This window comes from Ursus arctos, unplaced genomic scaffold (genome assembly GCF_023065955.2).
Source record: "Ursus arctos isolate Adak ecotype North America unplaced genomic scaffold, UrsArc2.0 scaffold_21, whole genome shotgun sequence".
Lineage (NCBI taxonomy): Eukaryota > Metazoa > Chordata > Mammalia > Carnivora > Ursidae > Ursus > Ursus arctos.
In genome coordinates, this window is record NW_026622886.1 from 18,618,370 (window position 1) to 18,630,548 (window position 12,179).

A 12,179-nucleotide genomic window follows, 5' to 3' on the forward strand; every position below is an offset into this window, starting at 1 on the left:
AGTTTCACCACCATCTCATATTATACAAAAACTTTGCTTTCCAAAGAAAATAACTGGTACTTCACTGCTTGAACAGAACTTTGGGGGCAATTCTAAAAATATATCCCTGGAGAAAGAACTAAATAATACAACAAATCTTCCTGAAATTTAGCTGTCCCAGATTTAGAAAAACTCCATTTTAGAAAAATATAGCTCATCCAGTTGAAATGTGTAATATGAAAGTAAAGGAACTTTCTAGACATGTTGTTATTTTAAAAAACATTCTCTGGCTATTTCTCCATTTCTGAGAACCAGTAAACCTTAAACTCTCATTTTATTTATTATAAATTAATAATAATACTTCTATATGTAAAAATACCTGTCATAAGTGAAAAGGATTAAATACCTATAAAACCCAAGTTTGAACAACAACAAAAAAAAAGGCCAATGCCCATATCCTGCCTAAGACTATCCCTTGGCCCATTCTTTGTCTTTTGTTGCCAAGTAATCTCAAATCCAAGTTTTAATCTATAAATAACCTATTAGCTATATCCTTCGGTTTTGCTTTCAAAAGTCTTCCCAGGAACATTCACATTTGAAAGGGGCAGAGAGAAGAAAGAGTTTTATTTATTTATTTATTTTTATTTTTATTTTTTTTTAAGGATTTTATTTATTTATTCGACAGAGATAGAGACAGCCAGCGAGAGAGGGAACACAAGCAGGGGGAGTGGGAGAGGAAGAAGCAGGCTCCTAGTGGAGGAGCCTGATGTGGGGCTCGATCCCATAACGCCGGGATCATGCCCTGAGCCGAAGGCAGATGCTTAACCGCTGTGCCACCCAGGCGCCCCAGAAGAAAGAGTTTTAAGTCCAGAGGACTAGCAAACTGGTTCTGATCCGTGTAAGCTCTAACTCTCTAATTCCTACCCTGTAAGTATCAGTGAAAAAAACATTTCTCTGGTATTTATTCTACTCTTGCAAATGGGCTCAGTTTGGTTACCTCATATTTTAGGAGGTTTTCTAAGAAGAGGAGAAAAGAGACTTTCCTCTCTATCACCACAGAGTAAACAACTAATTGAAAACTTAAAAGCCTCCTCCCAAAAATAATGATGTCTCGTAATAAAACACTGATTAAACTAGAATGTTCAAGAAATGAGGTAATCTGGTTTATTTTTTCTATTAAATTAGAATTTCTTTTGTTAAAACTGCAATGTACTGGAATTTTTTGAATTTTATTAAATATGGCTAAAAGAACATAAATGAATCTAGTAAATGCATTTTACAGAACATAATTAGTGGAAACTCTTCCAGTATCTCAGCCTCACAATGTTGTACATCAACCGAGATTATTTATTGCATAAGAGGATACAGTATAGATATAAAGGGCATCACAAATTGAGGTAAATATACCCACTCCACCATGTATCCTTGAAATTGCTTATGAAATATGTTATCAATTTGCTTTCTTATAACTTGTTGCTCTCTTTAAAAAAAAAAATGTTGGGGCGCCTGGGTGGCACAGTGGTTAAGCGTCTGCCTTTGGCTCAGGGCATGATCCCGGCATTATGGGATCGAGCCCCACATCAGGCTCTTCTGCTATGAGCCTGCTTCTTCCTCTCCCACTCCCCCTGCTTGTGTTCCCTCTCTCGCTGGCTGTCTCTATCTCTGTCGAATAAATAAATAAAATCTTTAAAAAAAAATGTAAAGAAAAAAATTCTAATTAATATAAAAGTCCTAATGGCTGAGTTCTCATTAAGGTTTTAGTATACTTTTCTGGTTCCCCAAAACAACTTCAATATTTAAAGAATATATTTTAATCCTCAACCATATTAATTCCCATTCATTATAGAAATTACTGAGATAGTCCAAAACAGTAAGGATTTATATTTATCTACACAGTTTTGTACTATTGATGAAATAAAAAAAAAAGTCTACCAGTGTCAGAGAGGACATGGAGGTGCTTATAAGATGTTTTTTTGGTTTTTTTGCAAGGGTAGGGGTAAAGGCAGTTTAAATAATCAGTGAGGTGAAGAACAAAACATTAATCATAGAGAATGAACATGCTTTCTTACTTTTGGCAGGGCTCTTGAAGGAGGCTTTTGTTGTCCCTCTGTCACGGTGCTTTTTTCTAGTTTTGGTGACAGAGAAGAGCATATTTCAAAGTCTGTGTGTCCCAGATCCTGTAAGTACTGGTAAAGTGGAGAATTCTGAAAGAGACATATAAAATAAATCAAATTTCAATATCATTACTATTTCAAAAGTTTTAGAGGCCAAATTCAACACCAGACTTCACTATCATGACCCATATGCCCAAATTCTTAAAGGCTTCATCTATTAAAAAGTGAATTATCTGTCACAATGCCATCTAACATTAAAAAAAAAAAAATCTACAAACAATTCAACAGAGGGACCCAAAAAAGGAAAAACTCTAAACACAGATTTTTCTGAGTGGGTACCAGCAAGAAAAAACGAATTTAGGAATATAAATAGATTTGTTAAGCAATTTCTTTGCCCAAGTATTTGTAGTATTAGATTGCTTCAAAATAGCCAAGCCTGGCTATAGATAGCTCCTAAGAGGGCGTACAGTGAAAAGCAGTTACTATTTGAAGCCAAGAATTAAGCAATGATTATACTACACTAATTATGATTTTATCATACCATCATATTCATTAATTCATTCAAGCACAAATATGTATTACCTACCACATGCCTAGCACTGTAAACAAACTCAAAACTCCAAGAAAGTTACCTAAAATAAGCTGTATCTTACATACAACCGTATGGCAAACAAGACACTCTGTGGCTAATAAAAGCATTGGAACATGGTGGTTAAGAACACAGACCCTGGAGCCAGACTATAGGTTCAAATCCCAACTGTGCCTCTTACTGGCTGAGTATCCTGTGACAGTTTATAATCCTGTGTTTCAGCTGTTTCATCTTAAAATAGGAATAATAATAAGGCCTAGTTCATAGGGCTCTTATACGAACTAAATAAATATATACAAAGCACTTAGAACAGTACCTGGCCCATAGTACTCACTCAATTTACACTTCAACTTCATATAAGCCAGGTGGAAAGAGCACAGGTTTTGGAACAGACCAAAAAAACCAAACAAAAAACCCCCCCCAAAACAAAAACAAAACAAAAAACACCCAAAACAAAAAAAACTCCAATTCCATCAGATACATAAGCATCACTGTTAGATGAAAATCTATGGGACAATTTTCTGGATAAACAGCAAGGTTTAATTTTAACTTTCAGACTTCTCTAAAGCACAAAGCTGGTGACATGTTTAAAAATAAACCCTGACTCTATTCAACAAAAATACTTAATACTTTAAAAAGACCTTATGTTAGGTAGTAGACATACAATAACAACCACCATCAAAACAACAGTAAACAGCAACACAACTAACATAGTACCATGGGGCAAAAGCTTTTAACTAAGCATTCTACTTGCATCATTCCACTTAAGGTTCACAATAAACTCTAAAAAGGTATTATGATCATTGCTATCACTGTTATTGTTAATTCCCATTTCATAGAAGAGGAAACAGATTCACTCAGATACAGAAAGTACGATAGGTCTGACTCCAAAGCCAACAGTCTGAAATATTATACTATACTATCTAAAATAACAAACGGTCCCTCCTGTGTCTAGAGAGGAAGACACCAGGGAAACTTCCCTTATAGTTTAGTACAGAAACATCAAGCAAATCAATAATTATAGGATCGTATTGGATATATGGAAACAGAGGAGAGGCAGTTAAATTAAACCAATATTTTTAGGGAATATATCCTCGAGTTTGGGAAAATGAGGAACAGTGGGAATTTGCTTATACCGGTAGCAATTTGCTGGGTATCAATTTGAGAGAGTAAAAATATGTAAAATGCCCCCTTTTAAAACTATGCTTAATGCTCTTTTGAGAAAAATATGCGAAAAATTATAATAAAAGGAGGACTAGGTTTCTTTTCTCTATACCAGACTTAAATCTCTGGTGGCACAAATGGTTAATTTTCTATCACCCATAATGTATCTTCAAATATTGCCTTGAATTACTGAAGTATTTCCAAAATGAATTGTGAACTCCACCTTGCTCTGTCCCCAGAGTGGCAAAAGAACAAGAATGCTTGTTCGGTTGGGTTGACCTTTTGAAAAGTTTACATACTTAAAAAAAAAAAAAAAAAAAAAAAACAAAGCTTGTTTTTAAGGCAGTAGAACCCTTTCTTCAAGTGAACTCCCATGGGGAAGAACAATAAATAAGATAGATCAAAGTGGAGTTACTCTAATTCCAGGGTCATCAAAGTTTTTCTGTAAAAGACCAGCCAGAATATATTTCACACTTTGCAGGCCATATGGTTTCTATGGTAACTACTCAATCCTGCTCCTGTAGTGCAAAAGCAGCCACAGCAATACATAAACCAATGAATGTGGTTATGCTCCAATACAACTTTAGTTATAGAAATATGGAACTTATAATTTACATGTGTCACAAAATATCATTCTTTTGCTATTTTCCCCAACCATTTAAAAACGTAAAGTCCACTCTTTGTTCACCAGTCACAGAAAAGCAGGTGGGGAACAGAGGACAAATGTGGCCCAACAGCTAGTTTGCTGACTCCTGTTCTAATTAAATGCTCAGTCAATATATTGAGGCATACTCTCAATTGCTACCTGTTCTCTGGAAGAGGCTTGGTGGGTGGGCATGGGGTCAAACTTCTTTGCATTCAAATTCTAGTACCTTTCTTACTACACACTTAGCTGATGTTGTGTCAGCACTGACCCCAAAGTTCCTTCCTTTTCCAGTTTATGTCACAGCTCACAAAATAAAATGGATTATCCATAACATACTTCTAAACGTGATTAAACAGAAGAGAAACAATGAATACTTTGTTCTCCATATATGTTCTGCACATCAGCTAAGAGTATACATATACATACTCAGTTGGGAACACCATAAGCTGGAACACCTGCTATTTCACATTTTGCAAAAACAGCAGCATTAATCATTTACCTTGAATAATACCAATAATGTCCAATGGTGTCATCTGATATAGTAATTTCATCAGTACCTTATTCTGCCTTTTCTTTTTCTTTTTTTTTTTAAGATTTTATTTTTATTTATTTGACAGAGAGAGCACAAGCAGGCAGAGCAGCAGGCAGAGGGAGAGGGAGAAGCAAGCTCTCCACTGAGCAGAGAGCCCGACATGGGGCTCGAGCCCAGAACCCCAGGATCATGACCCGAGCTGAGGCAGACACTTAACCAACTGAGCCACCCAGATGCCCCTGCCTTTTCTACAAATGTAAAACTTTTCATTAACTTTTTGGTTGGTTTCACAACGTTCTTGTCAAAGGTGAGCTATGCAACTATGAATGATGCTTTTGTAGTTCTGGTTTCCTCCTGATCTTTAGTGACAGAATTGATCACTTTCACCCTAGAAAGCACTGTTTTACAGTTCTGGGAAATTCTGGCTTGCCAAGGCTATCACTGTGCCTTGTTTCATGGCTTTATGTAACTAAGTATTTGACAAAATTTCAGAGTAGATAATCTTCAGGGACTAGGAATGAAGGTATTGCAAGTCTGATAGAATGTAATTCCAGTCACCATTGTATTTCATATTTGAACTTTCCTCTTTTGGACTGCTACTACAAATCATACCACTTTCTAACCATGTAAACTCTGACTGTATGAACTCTGAAGTTCTTATTCATTATGTTTATGATAGTATTCTGATGTAGCATTTATTTTAATGTTTTATTTCTATTTCTATGCTTCAATCACTTTTGAGCCAACATAAAATTTAAAATTTAACCAATGATAACACACAAATGAAAAGCAAAGATCCCTTGGTTAACAAACTGAACATTAGCCAAGATGAACTAACTGAAATAGACCTTGTAGCACAGGAGCAATTTTTAAGAGTGCAAAGGGATTTCTGGTAAAATTACTATTTTATTAATATAAAAAAATGTTTGGGGGCTAAGATTACTATCACTTTTTCTCTGAAACTGCCAAATAACCTGTATACTATTTGACAGATCTCAGAAAACCACCTCATGACTATTAGTTCACAGATTTTTTGGGTCTCAAAACCTGTTTAAGGTTTTAAAAATTATTGAGAGCCCCAAAGACTTTTTTGTGGATGTCTAACAATATTTATCATATTAGAAAGTAAAACTAAAAAAATTTAAAATATTTATTAATTTACTTAAAAATAACAATAAACCCATTATAATATTAATGTAATAATACAATTTTAATGAAAAAAATACTTTTCCAAAATGGAATAGAAATGTACTGAGCAAAGTGGATTATTTTACATTTTTTTTTACAAATCTCCTTATTATCTGGCTTAATAGGAGATAGCTGGATTCTTTTTTTTTTTAATTTTTTATTATGTTATGTTAGTCACCATACAGTACATCATTAGTTTTTGATGCAGTGCTCCATGATTCATTGTTTGCGTATAACACCGAGTGCTCCATGCAATACGTGCCCTCCTTAATACCCATCACCGGCCTATCCCAATCCCCCAACCCCCTCCCCTCTGAAGCCCCCAGTTTGTTTCCCAGAGTCCATAGTCTCTCGTGGTTCATTCTCCCTTCTGTTTACCCTCCCTTCATTCTTCCCTTCCTTCTCCTACCGATCTCCCTGCTATTTCTTATGTTCCATAAATGAGTGAAACCATATAATTGTCTTTCTCTACTTGACTTATTTCACTTAGCATAATCTCCTCCAGTCCTGTCCATGTTGCTGCAAATGTTGGGTAATCGTTCTTTCTGATGGCTGAGTAATATTCCATTGTATATATGGACCACATCTTCTTTATCCATTCGTCTGTTGAAGGGCATCTCGGCTCCTTCCACAATTTAGCTCTTGTGGACAATGCTGCTATGAACATTGGGGTGCATATGGCCCTTCTCTTCACTACGTCTGTATCTTTGGGGTAAATACCCAGTAGTGCAATTGCTGGGACATAGGGTAGCTCTATTTTTAACTTATTGAGGGACCTCCACACTGTTTTCCAAAGTGGCTGTACCAACTTGCATTGCCACCAACAGTATAAGAGGGTTCCCCTTTCTCCACATCCTCTCCAACATTTGTTGTTTCTTGCCTTCTCAATTTTTGCCATTCTCACTGGCGTAAGGTGGTATCTCAAGTGGTTTGATTTGAATTTCCCTGATGGCTAATGATGTTGAACATTTTTTCATGTGTCTGTTAGCCATTTGTATGTCTTCATTGGAAAAGCGTCTGTTCATATCTTCTGCCCATTTTTTGATTTATTTGTTTCTTGTGTATTGAGTTTGAGAAGATTCTTATATGCTTGTTCATTCAATGTGTTGCAATTTATTGTTCTGGGTGAAGTATATAAAGAAAATCAAGCCTTGGGGTGCCTGGGTGGCTTAGTCGGTTAAGCATCTGCCTTTAGCTCAGGTCATGATCTCAGGGTCCTGGGATCGAGTCCTGCATCGGGCTCCTTGCTTAGTACGAACCCTCCCTCTCCCTCTGCCTACAGCTCCCCTTGCTTGTGCTCTCTCTCTCTCTCTCTGTTAAATAAACAAATAAAATCTTTAAAAAAAAAGAAAAAAGAAAATCAAACCTTAAACAGGTAAGTAGTTGGGGGCTCCTGGGTAGCTCAGTTGGTTAAGCATCTGACTCTGGATATCAGCTCAAGTCTTGATCTCAGGGTGGTGAGTTCAAGCCCCACACTGGGCTTCAAGCCCAGTGTGGAGCCTACTTAAAATAAACAAACAAACAAACAAATAAATAAAGATATGTGGTTGGAAAGGGAGTATTTTTTTTTTAAAGAATTTATTTATTTGAGACAGACTCACAGAGGTAGAGAGGGCACAAACAGAGGAGGATCAGAAAGAGAGAGAGGGAGAGGCAGATTCCCTGCTGAGCAGAGAGCCTGCCATGGGGCTGGATCCCAGGACCCTGAGACCATGACCTGAGCTGAAGGCAGACACTTAACCGACTGAGCCACCAAGGTGCCCCAGAAAGGGAGTATTTGAATAGTCTTCCCTGATAATTCCATTAACAAAGAATAGCTATAACAAAACTCCACAGGTGATAGTCTTAAAAAAGTTAATTTTAATGTAGAATATGAAACCATATTGATAAGCTTTTCATACTCTGTACACAAATGAGAGTGAAAAAGACAAATGTGTTAATACTAAAACGTGATTGCCCACAGCAAGATGAAGCTCCACACTGCAACAGCCCTAACCACTATATTTACAAGTTTGGGGTTATTAGGCTTATAAACAAATACACTGAAATTTCTATGTTTCATATAGTGAATATTAGGATAGATTGATGGCAGCCTCAGAAAGGGACTTTTTTTGTGGAGGGTAAGGCAGAGTAGGTGATGATAGGTAATTTTCTGTTATAACTTTTTTCCTTCATTCAAGCAAAATAGAACTACAAATGTTTCAGCTGAGTTGTTTTCTTGAAGAGAAATTATTAGCACTGGATTCAAACTATAATTTTGTAGTATTGGAGAATGTTTTTTTGCCAAAAGAAATATGAGAAGCCTCAGACACAGCATGTGGGAGCTTCTCCTCAGGAAATCCTTGCGGTTCACTATTCCTGTAAATTTTAGCTGACAGAAAACACACATCATAGCACCAGAAAGAATTTTGCTAAATGAAAGACAGCCAAGAGTCTTTGGTTGTGCTGAGATTTTTCTGATGGCTGAAACATATTTTTGTAAGAAAAATAAACAAAAATAGACAGGAAACCCCAAGATTTTTGCTGAACAAGCACTTCAAGAAAAATGACTCATTTAAGTCCGTGACTACCTGCACCTCATGCCCACCCACCCATTAAAGATAACGGATCCCACACCAATGGATATATAAAGCTTGAAACACTCATTTAATGCATTGTTTGCTTTCTGCATGATTTGTGATGCATTCTATAGAAGAGTCAATACCATATTGCTGGTTTGCATTTAAAAAGGAAAATAAACTGGTGTTGAAATTGAGGTGATGGGGTAAAATATGTTCATTATTGTTCTCTTTTCTAAACTAACTTTTTTCTTTTTAAAGAAAGAGCGTGCACATGCGGGGGGTGGGCGGACGGGAGGCAGAAGGAGAGGGAGAGAGAGAATCTTAAGCTGGCTCTACACTTCATGTCAGCACAGAGCCTGACATGGGGCTTGGATTCACAACCCTGAGATCATGACCCGAGCCAAAATCAAGAGTCAGACGCTTAAATGAGTGGGCCACTCAGGTGCCCCTCTTCTAAACTGCTTTAAATCTTACAGAGAAAACAAGTTGTAACCTTCCAGGTTCTAGGCCAGAGAGGGAACAGGCAGCATGGCAACATGGCAGAATTAGGCAATTCATTCAATAATAAATATTGATTAAACATCTTCTATGTGCCAGGCAATACCTAGGCACAGGGAAGAAAACGAAACAGAACAGGTGAGGTCCTCACTAAAAAGTTTCGTTATATGATACTTCTGATAGGACCACTGCTTTCAACTACCAAGGAAAATACTGAGTGTTTTGATACTTTCCAGGTAGGCTGCTATGTTTCAGGAAAAACCTCTCTTGGTCCCAGCTTCCTTAAGTACAAAATTAGGATGCTATAGGTTTCTTAAACTTGTTCAAGTGGTAAAACAAAACTCATGATGTTCTCTGAGAAGCAAGATAAAAAAGTAGTATGCTAAAATATTATAATTTTGTGCTAAATCAAATGCCATCTTATCGTATGCAATCAGTCAATGCCAGAATACAGAAATCCTACGTATCAAATTACACAGTCTCTTCAACAAATAAGCGATATAATAAAGGTGGAGGAAGTGGAGAAAATTGCTTAAGACTAAAGGGACATATCACCCAAAGGTGATGTATGGGTTTTGTTTAGATCCTGGTTTGAATAATTATAAGAAAACATTTCTTAGATACTGGAAATCCAAATGCAGTCTAGGTATTAGGTGATACTATACTTGAAGTAACATGAGTTTGTTCGTTGGTGAGTCACAGATAGAAACTACACCAGGTGAGTTGTCACACAAAGGAAACTTTATTTGCAGCAAATAAGGAGAGCACCGGGAATAACTTCCAAAGCCTGACTCCCCGAGCAAGGGCGAATGGGTTTCTTTTACTTAGGATTAGAATGAATATTTAGATGGGGTGCCTTTTCACCACTAAAGATGGGCATAAGGTGGCACATGTGTCTTAAGGAAACACGCCTATAGGAGCACCTGGGTGGCTCATTCGGTTAAGCATCTGCCTTCAGCTCAGGTCATGATCCCAGGATCCTGAGAACGAGCCCCATGTCGGGCTCCCTGCTCTGCAGGGAGCCTGCTTCTCTCTCTTCCTCTGCCTGCCACTCCCCTGCATGTGCTTTCTCTCTCTGAAATAAATAAAATCTTTAAAAAAAAAATAAAAAGGAAACATGCCTATATATATCGTATGTTCTATAAATGAGGCTTGTGCTCCTTCTTGGGTTGAGGTTTTAGTATTAAAATGAGGTAAAAGTAATTGCTCATCACTCTGTGGGTTACTCCATCCATGGTCCAACTGTGTAGGTACAAGTTGGGGGTTAAATTCAAACCAGTCTGTGTGATTTGGCCTGGATGCAATTATTTGTCCAGGCAGTCTTTACTGCTTGAGGGGTAGTTTCAGTTTATATCATGGGATGCTATGCCCCTCAAGTCTTTTGCCTGAGTTTTAAGAGATAAGCTGGAAGGAAAGCTTAAGGAAAAATGTGGGATAAAGGTCAGTGGGTATAAGCAGGTGAGTAGTGAAGGTCGGGTCTTAGGGTCTAGATGGTGATAATATTAGGGAATTATTACTAATTTATTAAATAATTACACAGGAGTTAGCATTTTAAAAAAAGAGAGAGCATACTGATCTGTTAGAGATGCATATGAAAGTACTTACAGGTAAAATTAGGTAATGTCTGGTATCTTCTTTGAAATAGTCCAAGAAAAAAAGGTGGGGGTGGGAGAGGAACAGATCAGTTTGGCAAAATGTTAACACCTGCTCAAGCTGAAGCTGGGGGATGGGTACATGGAGCTTTCACTGTATTATTCTTTCTTTTTATGTATAATTTTAAAAGTCCATTGTTAGCTTTAAAAAATCAGATGCCAGTTAAAAGATCTGTATGCTGAAAACTCTAGAACATTTATGAAAGAAATTGAAGAAGCACAGAGAAATGGAAAAACATTCCATGCTCATGGACTGGAAGAACAAGTATTATTAAAATGTCTATACTACCTAAAGCAATCTACACATTCAATGCAATCCCAATCAAAATAACACTAGCAGTTTTCACAGAACTAGAACAAATAATCCTAAAATTTGTATAGAAGTGGAAAAGACCCCAAACAGCCAAAGTAATGTTGAAAAAGAAAAGCAAGGCAGGAGGCATCACAATCCCAGATCTCTATGCTATATTACAAAGCTATAATCATCCATACAGTATGGTACCAGCACAAAAACAGACACGTAGATCAATGCAACAGAATACTGAACCCAGAAATGGACCCACAACTATATGGTCAACTAATCTGCAACAAAGGAGGAAAGAATATCCCATGGAAAAAAGACAGCCTCTTCAACAAATGGTATTGGGAACACTGGACAGCAAAATGCAGAAGAATGAAACTGGACCACTTTCTTATACGATACACAAAAATAAATCAAAATGGATGAAAGACCTAAATGTAAGACAGGAAACCATCAAAATCCTAGGAGAGAAAACAGGCAGCAACTTCTCTGACCTTGGCCGTAGCAACTTCTTACTAGACACGTCTCTGGAGGCAAGGTAAACAAAAGCAAAAATGAACTACTGGAACCTCATCAAGATAAAAAGCTTCTGCACAGCGAAGGAAACAATCAACAAAACTAAAAGGCAACCAACAGAATGGGAGAAGATATTTGCAAATGACCTAGTGGACAAAGGGTTAGTATCCAGATCTTTAAAGAACTCATCAGACTCAGGGCGCCTGAATGGCTCAGTCGTCAAGCGTCTGCCTTCGGCTCAGGGCATGATCCCAGGGTCCTGGGATCAAGCCCTGCATCGGGCTCCTCCGCAGGGAGCCTGCTTCTTCTTCTCCCACTCCCCCTGCTTGTGTTCACTCTTTCACTGGCTGTCTTTCTCTCTGTCAAATAAATAAAAAAATCTTTAAAAAAAAAAAAAAAAGAACTCATCAAACTCAACACCCTCCAAAAAATAAAAACC

General features: G+C 37.3%; 2 protein-coding genes across 11 annotated transcripts in view; one reads left to right on the plus strand and one right to left on the minus strand.

Moving 5' to 3' along the window:
* LOC113256142 (uncharacterized protein C3orf20 homolog) overlaps positions 1-12,179 on the plus strand; it is a 159,241-nt gene that overhangs the window by 143,090 nt on the left and 3,972 nt on the right. The gene's annotated exons all lie outside the window — the stretch shown is intronic.
* VEZT (vezatin, adherens junctions transmembrane protein) overlaps positions 1-12,179 on the minus strand; it is a 61,890-nt gene that overhangs the window by 35,959 nt on the left and 13,752 nt on the right. For all 10 annotated transcript variants that reach the window (XM_026499864.4, XM_026499867.4, XM_048218245.2 and 7 more), the window contains exon 2: positions 2,049-2,183. In XM_026499864.4, the coding sequence (XP_026355649.1) occupies positions 2,049-2,183 (135 nt within the window). The remainder of the gene's footprint in view (positions 1-2,048; positions 2,184-12,179) is intronic.